Consider the following 17641-nt stretch of genomic DNA (forward strand, 5'->3'; position numbering starts at 1 on the left):
AATACTGCAGAAAGAGGCAGAGTGTTCTTGAAATAACTTTAGCGTTTGCAAACATGAAAGCAGGACATATTAAGAACTCTCCTATATTCTAATAGCTATTTAACAATTAGTCTTACAAAAAAGACAACTACTCATATTTTCAGGTGCTTGCATAGAGTAATAATGTCCCTCAGGCAGCACTAGAAGCTTAAAAACCTGTCCTTGTAAACATTTTCTCTTTCAGAGTCTGTCAAAGGATATAAGATTTTTTTCATCCTCAGAAATATAGCTCAGTAACTATATAGCTAAAATAGGATTAATTTACAAAGACAACACAAACGACAAAAAATATTTCTGAACTGTGTTTATATAAACATATTGGCTTGTAAACAAATTGACAACATTTATTTTAAATATTGAAAGAACTTTAAACTAGACCATTTGCATTAAAGAGAAAAATAAGTTAAAAATTAATCACATCTTAATTCCATTACTTATGACTAGATCAGGCACCTGGAAGTTTCAGAACTGAACTTTACTAAAACACTGCAACAGTGCTGAATATTGTAATATACACTATGATTTCCTTTGAGAGAGCAACACCTCACAGTTACATGAGGATTTCCATAGTAACTCAGCAGAGATCACAGTATGTAAATGACTTTTTCACAGAGTGGCAACTCACCATTTAAGTAATATTTTTGGCATACTTTATTGGACAGTCTCCTGTTAACTATAGCTTTATCTAGAAATCCCAGCAAAACTAATGCAAAAATTAAGTCAAGTCCTTCTGAGAGTGTGAACTTCATCCAAATCTTTCCTGCAGTATTTGCACGGCTTTGCAGGATTTGAGTTGTTGTATTTATGAATAAAAAAGTCCTACAAGTTAAGCATGAAAGTATTTAAGAAAATCTAAGTTAAGAGAAAAGCACTGTGAATTATGAAATAGTTACAACAGTTCATAAATTATACATCAGAAGGTTACATATATATTTAATCATAAAACAATATTTTCTATATATTATTCAAAGTCAGCTTCAACATTTGTTCTCATTTAACAGTGTTACTCAAAGTAATATTCAGGTTTTTTATCCCTTTAATTGAGTACACTCATTTCTTTTTATAGGTGCAAAGATGCTTATCTGGATACTAGTTCCATGTGGGCATAAGTCTCAACATAATTTTACATTTCTTCATCGTGAAGGCAAAAGGCTGTCAATGGTAATAAACAGACAGTTCATCATCACTCAAATCTGAATCGTCATCATCTACTTCACCTTCAATAACCGATTTCTTGCCTTTGCAGCATGACACAATTAATCCAATTAAAAAGACCTGCAAATTTAAAGCAGAAAGCGTTACTGTTATTCAGTTCAGTGGCATATAAGGGCAATATAACTAAAACAAATTGTTGTGTGGTAATGCAAATGATGCAATGACAACTACTGTAAATTATCCAACTTGATTCAGAGGTCTCCAAAATGCAAGTACTTACTGCAATAAATGCCCAGTTCCCAAAGTAATAGGCAGCACTGAAGAACCAGAATTTATGAAGAAAGAGGTACGTCCGAGTGACAATACACTGATCTAAAATTGAAAGGAAATAGTATTGATCAACACAGAACAACCAAAAAATCAGCTAAATATCATATAGTAGGATAATATTTTAGCAGTTATGGAAAGTATTTAGCTCTGCAGAACAATTACACTCTATTACATCTAATTTACTCTCCTGTGCCAAGAAGGTATACAAAAGAGACACTTGGTATGCAAGAGTGACTGTGACAGGTAACACGAACCTACAAGTTACACAGGTAACCCCATTACTACTAGGAAAAATTTCTCATGCAGATGTGTCAATTATCAAACAGAATCTATCCAAAAGGGAACTCACTTCCCATTTTGCATAAACCGCAGCCATACAAAGCAGATTCTGGATTAAAACATTTCAGGATTACGAAAAAATGTGTCCCTACCAGGATTACATAAGCTTTGTAAAAAAACAGGAGTCAATTACACGTAAACAAAAAACTCCAACATATACTGGGCCTTTTCTAACCCAGATAACAGAAACCTTATTTGTACACAAGACCTGTCACTACTAGTTAAACAGTACTCCTCTAAAGCATAAATGTTGAATATTTTTTGATGTGGCTGTACTTTTCTTCATTTCTGACTGGTAGATTTTAAAATTAAGAATCAAATTCCCAAGGAATTTTCAACATACAGACAGGGAGCATCAAGGCTTGTATAGGACACTGAACCTGTGGCATTCGAGGGGTCATGCTACAGGATGGCCAGCAGGACACACAAGCAAGTCCATTAATCTCTCAAATACAAGAAAGAACACACACTGAGTTCATGCTAAGGTAAAATATAATTTCCTGGTTGTTTTTCTTTGGCTTTTTATACTATGTTTACGATGCTTCAAACCTCACCTAAAGGCCATTTCACAGCAGGAATCAGTGTACAAACATGTTGAACACTAGAGAAAGTAAGCAACGCAGAAACTGCCTGTTCGTCCCTCAGTTCAGACTCCAGGTTTGGAAATATCCCCCAGGTGCAGTTGAAGTAAAGACTTCCTGCCTTCTGAAGGTGAGAAAGATACACTACTTATATAGTTACATAGCTCACTTTAGCAGCCATCTAAGTAAGAAATGCCAGTGAAATGAAGATGCTTTATAATTGCAGATAATATTGTCAATACCATCTGCAGCTCTCCAGCTGGTTACTTGAATTAAAAAACAACTAAGACTTTCAGATGGTTCTTTATAATAATCGGATTAAATAGATGATGATAAATATTTTGAAATAGTTTCAACTTGCAAGGATATTTCTATGCAATGCTACAAGAGCAGATAACTAAATTTTACTTATTATTTCTGAATTAATGTTACTTACTAGGCTGACATGACATTTTTCCTCAACTGATTCCTCTATATGACTCAGTTTAGAGTAAGTCATAATGAATAGCCTGAATTAATATAGCTACTTGTTATCCAGAATGATCAATCTGAATATTCGGTGTATCTTGAGTATGTGGAACAATAGTACACATGGAAAGCTACCATGCCTCCAACAGATACCTGCCACCATTTAAAAAATACTATATGTACATACATAGTGCTGACCAAGGAACAAAGCCAAATAGCCAAGATTCAAGATACTTTTTTAAATAACGAATGACAAGTATTAATAGCCATTACTACCAGAAGAGTCAACTATTTTTTGTTTTGAGTCCACTGATCAAGTTTTTCATTATAGCAAGAAATAGTTACTTAATGTACTATTTTCAAATGACGGCTTCTTCCAGGAGGTGAATTAGTTTCTTTATGATAAATTACAATGATAATTCTGTTCAAAGCCAAGTATTAAAGCCTAAAACATTATTTTGTGCACTGAAAACTCAAACTATGAGAACTTCCTGATGATGTCTGTCTTTCATTCATCTCAAAACATGCTGTGCTTTCACAAAAGCATGTAGAAGGAAAGGTTTCTTAGGAAGAGTTACAAATTGTTGTGAACAATGTAATTTATAAACATTGGCATTATTTGAAAGTCAGTAGTGTACACTTGTTTTACCTCTTCATTAATCAACTAGACACTGAAACAAATTATACTCTCTGTAAATCTATAGCTCAAACTGGGGAGAAATAAAGAGCAGAAGTACAACACACTAGATGGTCAGATTTAGGAAAGGATTATTTTTCAAGCCCCTTGAAACAGTCCTCAAAGTTTAACGGAGACAGAAGCCCTGTAGCTGGAACTAAGTGACTCCATGCAATAGTGCAGGCTGAAGGTTGACTAGACATAATGCAGCTGTGCAGAAAGCAATCTCATCTCCCAGTAGACAAACAGAACATGTAGTTACTGGTGTTCATCTATAACACAGAAATGGAAGTGAGTGGAGGGAGTGGAGTGGAGAGTGGAGTGGAGTCGAAACTGATCAATTCTTCTACTGTGACAAACTGCATCTGCAATGGTTCCATTTTGGGCTGCCCAGTACAAAAGCAGCATTGACTTACTGAAGCAAATCTAGTGGAGGACCACTGCAACAGCTTATAGCACACAGTGGACAATGAAGATGTGTTCTTTCAGCTTGAAGTAAAGGTACTTGCAGGTGTGTCTTACCGCTGCCTCTGCTATCTAGTGGGGGCTTACAAAGAATTAAATGAGATTGCTCCTAGGCCTGCATAACAACAGGCCAACAGATGACAGAGCTGCAGCAAGAAAGACCTATTAAATAGTAGGAGAGGCAATCAGAATAGGTAAACACTGGAGCAGGCTGTCCCTCAGACATTCACAGCTGGATGGATGTGAGCAAACTGCTCTACTTGCCCCCTACTGGGGGGTTGGACCAGACTACCTCTTCAGTCCTGTGCGCTCAAAATCATTACATGAAGGTAGAGATTGAGGCACCATAAACCTAAACAACAACAGTAGATTTGGATGGGAAATTCCGAAGTGTGAATGTTATCCAAAGAATAATGAAACTGATGTTCCCAGTTTCAAGCAGAACCTAGTTTTACTTAAAATACACTCAAAACTACTTCCAAAGAAAAAGCTGCATCCTTTCTGTGCTTTAGCACTTAAGAACTGCAGAATTTCAGACCCTAAAAGTATTGAAGGCATAGCTTCAGGTATCCAGGAAGACTTATTTCATACAGCCTAGCTGCCAATAAATCAAAAGCTATGCTGCAAAAAGCTGCTTGAAGGTTCTACGTACGGCATTGGTCACAGATGGAATTGTTGAGACAAAGCAAGCTTCAGGAGTCCCTACAGGAAGATATCAACAGGTATACTAAAAATTTCCCCATTTTGTACCTATCATCTCACAACCTAACATCTCAATCAATATTTCGTAGTGTTAAGTGCTTCATAAGTGCTTCCAAAGTCCACAGAAAGTTTATGTCAACGATGGTATTTCACATATAACTTCCACCTTTCTCTGGAAACAGATTCATGGAATGGCAGCAACAGCTGTCCTGGCCACAAACACAGGATTTCTCTCATTGTTGGCTAAAAAGCAAAGAATAACTATGTTCTTCATTGCCCCTTACTCATTCGTTTCTACAAGTGTTTTTTTAATATACTGTTAGAGCATATCCCCACTTATTCCATATTCTTCTCTGCTGTGATGTATGTATACACACACACAATTAACAGTAGCCTCATTCAGCTGTTGAGCCTGTCTTTGAACTTGACAATCCAGCCCCTCCACTGCCGCTACTTCTCTGGTTTCACAAGCTAAAATTAATCTCCTAAACAAAGTTTTTCAACTTTTGGGTTGTGGCATCCCATAGCAGTTATCTTTCTCTCAGCTAACTTCTCCCAGAAATTGCTTAAATTTCAATTCATCCCTCACTCAGCTTTCACAATAACATAAGTATTAAACAGCTTCAGCACCACTTGCTTCAAGGTTAACTTGGCAGTAAAATTACACCTTTGATCCCTTATCAGACTGAATATCATATTGGAACACGTACTATTCACATACAGCAGGGATGTGCAAATATTTCCCAACTGGTTCTATGTAGCTACAATAACTCCCCACTTAGAGACATGAATCACTAAGCTTCCAACACTTCAAGCTGACAGCACTTTGAAGTACTACAGTGCACTACAGAAGCATGAGTATCAAATCACTCAGATGTTAAACAACAGTTTGCAGTTATCTAAAACCTTCTAAAATCTAGGTCTAACATACAAGCAAAAAAAGCTGCCTGCTGTAACATCCCAGTTGTCTGGCTTTGGTGCAAGATTTTTCTGCTTAGCTGGAAGTGGTAATGAGATGGCACCTAAATTAGACCTATAGAGACCAAAAGTCTAGCCAGATAAAAGTCGAGCTCAAAAAGCTACCTTATTCAGCAGAAGCTGCTTAGTAGGTTTGGAATCAAATCCTGACAAAGGAAAAGACTTAGCAGGCTAAGCAGGAGCCAGAAACCTGGGAACCAGGAACTAAAGAGGGTCCTGGAAAAGCTATTTGGGACAAGTTATTTACAAAGAAAACTCTGGTTTTTTCAGTGCTTCAAGCTACAGGTAAGTTGTGTACGATACTTTTCATGGTCTATCTGCAAATCAAACACAACTTGATATAAAACTAGATGGACAGAAAAATGATGTAATTGATGTCAATCAGTCTGGTTTTAAAAGAAACAGTCAGATCTGATTTTGTAACAAAAGTTACAAGTCCGGATAACCAATTGCTATTTGCAGTTATTTTACAGTACACAAACAACTGCAGCACTCACAAAACTTCTTGATGATAATTACCCATTATGAATGTCTACATTAAATGGCTTCAGAATTTTCACACCCCATCAGTGCTAGTACGGCTTTAGAGAGGTTTCCAGTAGGATCCTCCAAGACTGCGTGCCAAAAGAAGAAAAAAGTCACTAAAAGTTTCTAAATGCTGAATAATAAAAATAATGTCCTATTGAGTGATCCGGGTGTCACATTTTTTCCCCAACGGTCAAATTTAAATGAAGTGACATGTATGAACAGGATTTGCATTTATGTATGAACAAAGGATTTAGCTGTAGAAAAAGGTTCTGGATCTTACAACCAAGCACAAACAAGCTTTAGCTAAACAGAGCAAAAATTTTCACTACTTCCTGTGAAGTAGTGTCTACACTAGTAGTAGTTCACTACTGTCTACACATTCAAAGAGCCTGTCAGTTCTTTTCTGGCCATTTTATATTTGGAGTTCCTCCTAGCACAGTTATTGCATTATAATGCAAAATTTCACCCAGCTATAAGGTTTCTATTTCACTTTGGTTACAGAGAATCTGTGAGAGTGCCAAGATTTGCATGTATTAACAGACTAGGTAAAAAACATTTAATGAGATTTGAAGAGCTAAACCTGTTAATCTCAAATCTCATTTTTCACACGTTTAAAGGATGACTTGATTTTAATGTTTATTAAGTACCTTCAAGTGAAGAAAATACTAATGCTACAAGTCCATGGATAAAGTGGAATGGTACAGCATTAGCCAGCCAAAAGCTAAATCTCAAGCCACTTTAATTCTAAAGAGATAATGCCCAGTTTCTACAAGGAACGAATAAACCATTGGATCAGGCTGCTGATGGAAAAATTGTTCTCAGTGCTTTTGTTGAAAGTAGAGATTCTTTGAAACACTGTGTACAATTCAGGTTAATTACAAGCACTGGCCACATGGTTTTAAATACAAGCCCTAATTGTCCTCTCAGGCCTTTAAATTGCCACCCTAAACCTGAAGTTCTTCAAGAGGCATTTTCTGCATCTCCCTTGAAAGCCTTATTTTTAAATAACCAGACACAAAATTCTTATTATAAAGATATAGCCAGTGATAAACATTGAAGGCAATACTCTAGGGATGAACAGAGATGTAAAACTCTACAAAGGAAGCAGCAGACAGCATGACCTATTATTTTCATTCTTATCAAAACCTCCTCCTTTAGGAAAAATAATTCTGGGAATTGATAGATCTACATCTGCATGTCAGTGAACAGTGTAGTGCAAAGAGACATTTACAGTACTCTTAGCTGCTCATTTGTTTACAGTTCCCAAACAGCTTTCTGTGCTCAGACATGCACCACTGTGCTTATCTATGTGGAAGTCTTATGGTTATAGAGGACTTCAAGAGAGTTAGGTGTAAGTGTAGATTCAGGGTAAAGTACCAGCAAGGTCACTTACAAAGCAACAGGAAATGAAAAGTACTCACTAAAATCCTTACTTTATGTGAAGCATTTTTTTAATTTTTCAAATTAATTTAGAACAACAGCTTGGAAGTGATAAGCTACAGTCATACAACTCTTCATACAAAATCACTAATACTGAGGATTCTGAGCAACTTGTTTGTGGTTTCCCTTTGCATGTCTCCTGTACTTCTCCAAAAGACAAACAGAATATGCTCCTGTTTTGGCATTTGTATTTGAGCCTCCAGAGTGAGTAATGTCTATATCTAATCTTTTTTTGGGCAAAAATTAAGCCTGAGGTCTCGAAGTTTTTGACTTCAAGCTAGTTAATGCATCTTAGAAAGCAGCACAGATAAGTTAGCACAGTAAGACCTCATTTCAAAGCCCTATAAATGAGATAATTTTTTCTTTCTCACTTCACATGTAATTCCAAGTTAGCACAGATCTATGTAAAAGGCCTAGGAGATGAACTGTACCTAGCATATAACAGGCCTTGGGCAAGGCTCATTTCCTCAGTGAAGTAACAGAATCCAAGGAGAATTCAGAGCAAGTTATGCATTTAAAGTGAGTGATGTCTAAAACTGGGATTTTTTAATCTAGAAAGAGGCAGATAGTGTTTATCAGATCTCATAGTTCAGGCTTGCAGCTGAGTCTTTGCACATTTACATTAAATCCCATTAACCTGTTGAGCTAAACCTATACCAAGTTTTCAACACATTAGTCCTGCTGCAAGAGTCTTAATGACATAACTGAACTTCTTTGCTTTACCTTATACTCAGTTGAATTGTTGACCCAACATTTCAGCTGTCATTAGCCCTTGAAAACAGTATCAAATGATACTTTTGCCCAACTGTACTGACCACTGAAAACTAAAGCTTGTTTTGCCTATAACAGATACATTAAACTTGCTGCCCCCAAAAGACTACTTATGGAGTTTAAGTCCACCAGAACGCAAACTTTTTGTGCAAGACGTTTAACTAAAAAAAAAGTACTTTGACTTATAACGTGTACCCTGCTCTATTATTTTTTGTCTTCTATTCTGTTTCATGTAGTTACACTATTATGGCCCTTATCTGAGTATAAAACAGATTTACCTCCTGCATATCAGGAGTAAACAGAGACAAGCTTTGCTGAATGAAAGCAGATACCAATGCTAAAGCAAATTATATATCTAACTATAAATACTGGAGAACGTGTTTTTTGTAAGATTGCATTTTAACTGCCTTGTGTTTCTCCAGGAAGTGAAATTGTCCTTTGAACCAAACCAAACATTAGTTTGAAACATTTCTACAGGACACACTGCCCAGTAAAGTCTCAAGTATGAGCTGTTACAACCTGATCAAGTCTCTTCTACCATCCCAGAAAGAAAAAAATAATTTACTTAGTAGTAGTAAATAGAGATCATATCTCCAATATCTGAGCATTTAATAAGACAGACTGCTATAAACTTATCTATCAGCACAGCCATTAAGAGGTCATTGCTTGTTTTATGTTTAAGAACACCTGTTAGAAGTAAATCAATTTAAATGGAACAAAATTAATTGAGGAAACAAATCAATGTCTGCATTTAGTTACAGTTCACACATTTACATAAAACCCTAGTACAAAAGAAAGTAATTCAAACTGCAAGTGCATGACCAACCTTTATCCTAAAGTTAATTGCATATATTTTTGCCCATGTCTTATATCCCTAAAAACCAGAGAAATTGTATTTAGAACTTTAGTTCCTACCTTCAAAATAAGTCCGATTTGTCAGAATGCTCTGTCTGATCACAGAAAAGAGTAGCATCTGCTTTATTTCATGAGTTTTGTTACCACTATTAAAAATGGCAGGTATTCCAAGGTAAGGATTACATTTCCAGTTTCTAAAACTTGGCTGGATGAAGCAATCATTAAAATTCTTTCACTAATGCAACCTTTTTTTTAAGTTGATGATTACAAAATAAATTTCTTTCATTTATAAAGCACATGAATGGCCTGAATGTATCATCTACAGTTAATACAATTCCACTTAAGCCTTTCAATCACACTGCTATTCCCATTTAAGAAATATTCACCCATCTTCTACTTACACTAGTTTAGCACAGAACAGCATATCAACATCTTCTCTACCTCTTTGCTATTAAGAAAGGAGGCCATGACTCAGAGATAGCCATTGCAACAACATGATGACAAACCAAAGCCATCATTTACACGGACCAACTTGTTTTCTGTACATCAGAAGACTAGTTTTAAGCATCAGCATATTGTTTCCATTGATCAAAGTAAATTAAGAAAGAAAATAATGTAAAGTATTAAAAGTATAAAAAAATTCAAATATGGGTTTAAAGTACGGGTTTAAAGTTTATTTAAATCCAACCCCAGTTTCTATAATTAAGCAAAGTCTGAGGAAATCAGACTATTTTAACTTCTCTCACAAAGGTTAAGATTAAAAAACTTAAAAATGCCAGTGAGTACATTCTGCTTTCAGCAGATACTGGCCAGGTCAAGAAGCTGCTTACAAGAAACAAAGATCTGTACAACTTGGACAAAAGTGATCTCATTGTGAAAGGCAACACATTTGCTTTTCTAAATTTTGCCAGTTTCTAATTTTAATCACAAAAACAGAGCAGCTTAAACTGATTTGAGCAATTATATTTGTCAACTTGAAACTGCATTAAGTCTAAAAACAGCAATCAAAAAAATGGATGTATGAATCAAAGCATGGGGGGAAGCAGGGGAAAAAAAAAAATTATCACCCTTGGGAAATGCTATGAACCACCAGGAATGAGACCAACACAACCTACATTTGAAGATAAGCATAAACACAAGGGAACTGCCCTCCAGAAGAGACCTGGCTTGACAGACTAGTAATAAAGAACTAACGGTCCAGTTAACTCTACTAGTACAAAAATAAATTGGGTTTTACATTTTCCAATAACAAAAGTAGAGAAAAACTGAGCAGCTATTAAGAACTTCTAGCAGCAGTCAAAACATCAGGTGTTACAGAATACTGATAGTAAGAGGAGAATACAGAACAACAACAATATCTTTTCTATCAATTAACTAACACTGTCAAGCATTTTCATAAGGCAAGAAATGCACACACAGTAGAAATGCTGTTCATGCAAAGGAGCTGAAAATTGGGCAGAGTAAGAACAATTGAAGGCTTGGGTTTGAAAAAATCTGGACCATTCTGAAGTCTATAAATCTTATGCTGAAATCAGTGTTAACAATCAATATGATTGTGACCTTAAAGAGTATTATCAGTATTGCAATAGTTTCTGCAATTCAAATTGTGAAAAAACTGTTTATATGCAGAGGGAAAGGAAGTGTAAAGTAAGACTGCAAAAAAAAAAAAAAAATCAGCATGACTTCAATTAGCCTGTTTTTTAAATTAAACCAGGCTAAAACTCATTCACACCCTTACTCAAGTTTCACAGAGGTATAAGACCTAAATGAAATGTTACCAGGCTCTCTCTCAAACAAATCCCCCCAAAAATAACAGTAAGGCATGCATAGACACAAAGTCAAGGAACATTCCAGCATTATCCATCCGCTTGCTAGTCACTACTTCACTCCATTCACTCCAGAATATCTGTAATACATCTTCTGCCGAAGTAACAGTCAAAAAGGGGACATTTAGTAACACAGCTGAGAAAACTGATCATTCCCTATAATTTCCAGCCTAGATCTATGAGAACTAAAGAAAAACAGTCTAAGATTGCTAGTTCTACTAGTATTGTTGCTCACAAAAGAGCCCACGTTTACATCTCATCAAAAATTATGTAGTTCTCTTATCTGCAAGTTTCCACTGAGAATCTCAAGTTCCACTGAGAAGCTCAGACCTTAGTTTTCCTGAGTACACTGAGAGACCAAATAGAATACTTTACATGTTTGTATGATAAACATACACAGTGAAGTGCACTTTCAATGCTAAGCTATTCACCAGCTGGGGTTTATTTTTAAGATCTTTTACATACACATTAAAGCAAATGAGAGATTTTAAAGTTAACTGGAAAGCTTTGTTACCCATGATTTCGGCTAAAAATAGTCAATTCTCCAAATAAATAAAGTAAGCTTTAACTTAACTATACCTCAGAGCTGTATTTTAAGCAAATGAAAGCCACAAAGACAGAGATTAAGCTTCTTATTACAGCTGAGCATGCACCTATCACACTGGAAGTAAAAGAAACAAATTCATCTTACCTTCAGGTGCATCTGCATCACAGTCTTTAGACACAAGTGTCACATTCCTTGGCTGGCCATCAATTGTCTTATTACTCTGCATTATGAATACGGAAAATTAGTACATTGGTACACCAGCAGTGATCTTCCACAGAAGATGATAGTGCAGAAACCAAATATATCTTCCAGTGATTTAATTAAAATAAAAACTTAAGCAAATCTCTTAGAATATTCAAAAGAAGTATTTTTATACAGCATATGCAGAGTAACTTGGGAGCAGTAAAACATGAACATTTCTAAATATGATTTCATTAACAAAAAAATTAATAGCTTGTGCTCTTTTTGAAGACTTGTGAAAAATATACTTGGGCTCTGAAATTAAAGCTTTTAACTGTGCATAAAAATAATTTGAAAATCAACTTCGGTGATGAAAACACCACAAAAGTGTTAGGATTGATAACGATAATGAATACATTATACATAAAGCCAGATGGTAGCACACAACATACTTGGACCACCAGAGTGGAGGAAATTATGCTTAAGTGAACTATTGAAAACCCAAAAGGTGCCTACTTAAGTATCTCAGATTTTTAGAAAACTGACCCTTTCAGGAAATCAGTAAGACTCAACATCTTTTCTTCAGACAGAAAAAAGTTCCTTAAAACATACCAGCAATCAGTACAAGCTGGCACACAAAACTAAGCTCTAAAAACTTAACTGAAGAAGTTTATCAATATTAAGCAAATTCAGTTTTTACTTTCAACAACCAACAGAAACAACTCAGTGTCTATCTGAAAAAGTAGCAATTTGTACATGCAGTTAATTTTGCCTCATGCAAGGCCATGGAAGTGGGGAGACTGCCTTAAACAGATCGAAAAGGAAAATTACTTGGTCACAGGAATCAGGAATAAAGAGAATGTGTAGTCAGAAACAACAGGGTAAGAAGACACATGACATTTCAGTTGTCCAGTTGTACATTCAGCAGTTTCCCACCTCCAGAATGTATTCCAGCTGGCTGTCACTATTCCAGCTTACACTGCTCAGTCATAACAAGCATTTCTTTTAAAAGAACAGTATCATACCTTGTAAAATTTCATGGGGCACACAAAAAGCTCAAAACAATCAAAACGTAGCCCTTTCAAAGTTTTGTCTTCCTTAGCTACATTCACTTAAACATATTAACAGGATTTTAAATACAACAATAGCTACACCCATGGGCTCTCTTTGACAACATCTATGCTTTTTTTTTTCCCAAGTCTTATATCACTGTTCTCCATGAACATTCCTATAACTTAAGACATTTTTAGTAGAAGTATTGGCAGAGTTAAACTTGAGTGTTCTGCTATCCCATCTACTCCAAGGCTGAAAGCAGGATGCACCAAGGCCAAGCATGAGACAAAACCATGGACAGTAACTCAGTACATGTGCTTCAAGAGCTGACACATTTTGGACACTTCAGAAAATAGCAAGCTATTATATAAAAGGGTTAGGATACAGCCTATTACAGCTACATGATTAGTTTCCGCTTATGTTAAGGATCAAGAACCTCAAAAGATCTGTTTCCACACTTAGCCATCTAAGAGATGGTACTTCTGGATTCCTGCTACTGACAGTGGAGACTCTGGGTTCTGCAATTTAGCTCCGCTCCTCCAAATTATCCAAGTGATGACTGAAGCAAGTGATCACTGCTGTTCTGGTCCCCTACCAGGGAAAAGTATCCATGTTGCTTATGGCAAGTACTGGCTTTTTAATTCCTGTCTGAGTCAATCAAGTCTTAAAGGTCCACTGGGTACAAATATCAGCAAGCAGCGGTCCTTCTTTCAGACAAAGGCAAAATAACCCTTGACTGCATTGAACAGAAATAGGAATTAAACCTTAAGTACAGGCAAAGTTATGCTTTTGCTAGAAAGCTAAGAAGGCGGCCTGGATGTGGACACAATTCTCTTTGTGAAAGGTTATGCAAAGACTCATTGCTGATTAACAGATATGACAAATTGCTTCAAGAGGTGAAACCAAGTTATCCTTGATGTCTGAAAAGCTATGGAAGTTGAATAATTACTACAGAGTTGAACAAATACTACTACTACCCCCTACAGAGGGATTTGGTTGCTTTGGGAACAATATCCCAAAGAAATTTTCAAGTTTCCTACAGACACCACAGCTGAAGACACTTAATGAATTGGGGTCACTGCTCTGAACATGCCACTGCTCAGAGTTAATAAAGCAAGTAGGCCAGGTCTAGTTAATGTTAATTGCCTCACAGAAGCTCCACTTTTCAACATTTTCAGTTACAAGGAAAAGTTACCACCACTTCCAAATTAAAAGCTCTTGCCAAGAGTTACAGTCTCCAAAGGAAACAGTTCAAGATTCCAACAGGAATCTAACCTATCCCATGCATTACTGTAAACTGTGATAACAATTTAGGTTGACACATTCCTAGATTTGGAATTACTGTAGAGCAAAGCAAAGGGGGAAGTACCCCTTTCATACAGTCTATGAGCCACCAGACTGTGATCCACATGTTTATCAGCCCACCCATCCACTAAGCTTTCCTGGAATAATACTCATTTATTGCTTGGTTATTACACACTGTTGGTTACCAGCACTGTTATTCTAAAAGATGAAATCAAATGCAGTGTGAGAGCACAATGAAAACCTGAACTGTCAAAGTGAGCTGGTGCATAGGGTTCTCCTCATCAGGAAGCTTGCTATGTCTAATTCACTTGCCCTGCTCCTGGTTATGTTCCTGGACACTCCTAAATCCACAATCATCAATTCATAATTCTTAAGAACCTCTTCACTGCTACATCCACAGAAAAATATCTTGCTTCTCTTCATTCCCAGACTCCATCTCTCCTCGCTTAAAAACATCAAAATTTAACATCAGTTACCAAGGTAGTCTGACAAAGAAAATGGTTCTGGTATATTGTGAAATATCCTTTGAGAGGATTTTTTCATAAAACCTTTTATCTATTTGATATACCAGAGAAGCCAGATGTAATTTACCAGCATATTCTTTACCAATTTCTACTCAAATTAGATGATGCACTTTAAACACAGCTCTTTGAAATGAGCCATCCTGGGTCCTTCAGCTTATGTCTATCTTGACCAGAACATTTTCTAATCCTTTAAACAGAAAGTTATAGCTCTACTCAAGCATTCCAGCTAATCCTCCTTACAGCGCTGACCAGGATTATATTGCAATAGCCACAAGAATGACAAGAGCCTTCCTACCGCTGTACTTTATTCTCTTGACCCATTTTTCTTAGAAATTATGTATTTATCTTCAGATACTTCTTGTCATAAACAGCTAACATGCAAGTGTTTTTTAAGTCTTAATCCTTCTGCTTCCCTTAATATACACATACTCCTTTATTTTATTCATAAAGCAAAACAATCTGCTAGCCACAGCCTTCATTACTTGTTTTTCTCTTCAAATCTTCCATGCTATCTACAAACTTTATCACAAAGGATTCCCTACTCAGGTCACTGCAAGACTTAAAGACTAGTTCAGCAGGACCCTTAATGGAATTGTTCTTCCCACTCTTACACCCACACTGGCTCTGCACTGTAATTGGAGGCATAAAATCATTCTACAACATGAAAAAAACCCGCAAACTGTCTTTTGCAGGGATCTGAGCTCATAACTAATTCAGATACAGCTATATGATGCTCTTGCTACATAAACAGTAAGTAGCCATGCTAAAAGTTCTATGTAAATGCACCTAAACTGGCATTCATCCTAGTTTCATGCTGCTACTACCCTAATTCTGACAAAGGGAGCCTATTTATACACTTTATTTTGTGTTAGCTATATTTAGCATAATACCTAATAAAATGCATTACACTTCCAAAATACCAAGTATTCAAATCCCCTACAGTGATTCTACTACTGTGCTTGGTATCACAATGACCAATTGCCCATTACCAGATAATTCAAATGTAAATACAGCAGTAACACAGCATTTACTGAGACCTCTACTTCTTGCAGTGACAATCCTACCCCACCAACACATTTAAGTTGAGCAAGTTCCTCTTTTCTAGCTTATTTAATGCTACTCCAATTTCAGTTTCTCCTTGTAATCCTTTTGCCCCAAGTATTCACTGTTTAAATGAAGGACTGATAGTAATAAATTACAAAATTTACTAAATAGTTGCAGCTGAAGGAAGTCAGCAGGTACATAGTTGGTAAAACAGTCAAGTTCTCCTCCAACAGGAACAGCCTCCTAGAGAAATACAGATTCCAAAAGCTCAAAGCAGTATCCTATCACCGCAATCTCATTCATTTAAATCCTCTTTTGACCACTCTAGCTCAACTGTTTTGCCTTTGTGAAACTTAAATATTAAACACAAATCAAGGGATCTTGACTTCATTGTGCCTGAATAGGCAACCACTTCATGACCTGGTTATAGTTGTCTATATTTGCAAGATCAGATCTAATGAAGTCTATCCCTGTAAGATACCAGACCTTAATAAACAGCTGTCAATGAAACCTCTCAAGATGCTTCTGATAGATAACTTTGAACTTCCCCATAAATATGCAGACTGCCACTCAAACTAAGATGTAATACAATAATGTAATTCTTCAGGTAGAGAAGATGAAAGACTAAAAAAAATCAAAACCTTGAAATACAGAAAAGTGCTATAACAAAAGCAGAGACTGAATTTTAGTTGCTTAATTCTATAGAAGATTTTACAGTGCAAGAACCACATGGAGTTGCATGAAGTTGGACACTATAAAGTGCCTGAAATGTGATTAATCTGCACACACTTAGCTCCACTCAGATTATTATACTTTGCTGCACCAAGTTACCTTTCATTTTCATAAATATGCACATAAAAATCATCAACTTATAATCAAGCATTGATTTCATTCTGTACAAAGCCTTACACATTCAAAATAATCCCCACTGCAGTCACTTGGCAACCGAAGCAGACCAGTACAAAATCTAGCAGAAGCCAATAATTGTCTTTTCAGAAGGAGTAAAACAAACCTCAGTTTCACAAAGGCTTAAGATGACCTAGAAATTAAGTTTTGTAATATATAGTGCAATCCATTTCTTGCTTGTGTATTACCAAGAGACCTACTAGTATTTAAAAAACTGCCTACCAAAGTTTCTTCAAAAACTGAAAATGTGTCTGACTTTCAAAGTTTCTGTAAACAGTACATTTTTAATGCAGAAAACAAAATTGAAACAAAAAAATCTATCTCACCTGCACCAGGTATTTCTGGCTTCCATACATTACATACTGTGGGGCAAGACTGTAAATCATGTAACTTGTATGAAGAACTATCAACAGCAGTATCATACAGAGAAATAAGAGTGCTTGAGGTCGAGTTTTTCCTCGTCTGATTTTGTAAAGCTAAAATCAGAAAAAAAAAAAATGAACACAATGAAATCTTTTTTCTGAAGGCATTAAAAAACCTCTTTAGTTCAAATAAGTTTTAATTCTACTGCCAGAAGTGGGAGGTTGCTACAATTATCTTCTGGCAACTTAATTCCAGTGGTTCAAAGCAGGTTTTCAAAGCACAGCTATTTAACCAAATTAAGTTCTATTTGTATTAATGGCCCAAAACATTTATATGCTAGCATTTAGTTTAAATTGCCTGTCACACCTATAGCAAACTGTACATTGGTTTATTGAAGAATACAGTGTCCTTTGCTCAAAGTGGGGTGTCACCTATCACTATACACCTAATCAGACCTAGAAACAGAGGATGGAGTTATGAGAGCATGGCCAGGCTCTGAGTAAAATAACACACCATATGGTAACATCTTGGACATTTAGCACTTCAGGGAACAACAATTCTTCCTT

At 36.1% G+C, this 17641-nt stretch overlaps 1 protein-coding gene across 1 annotated transcript in view; it reads right to left on the minus strand.

Annotated features, from left to right (window-relative positions):
- Window positions 1–328: 328 nt before the first annotated feature.
- LMBRD1 (LMBR1 domain containing 1) overlaps window positions 329–17641 on the minus strand; it is a 69441-nt gene continuing 52128 nt past the window's right edge. The window contains 4 exon segments of the mRNA XM_066314981.1: window positions 329–1314; window positions 1475–1566; window positions 11845–11920; window positions 17039–17188. Coding sequence (XP_066171078.1) covers window positions 1195–1314; window positions 1475–1566; window positions 11845–11920; window positions 17039–17188 — 438 coding nt within the window. The 3' untranslated portion in view covers window positions 329–1194.

The sequence above is a fragment of the Sylvia atricapilla genome, chromosome 3 (genome assembly GCF_009819655.1).
Source record: "Sylvia atricapilla isolate bSylAtr1 chromosome 3, bSylAtr1.pri, whole genome shotgun sequence".
In the NCBI taxonomy this organism is placed as follows: domain Eukaryota; kingdom Metazoa; phylum Chordata; class Aves; order Passeriformes; family Sylviidae; genus Sylvia; species Sylvia atricapilla.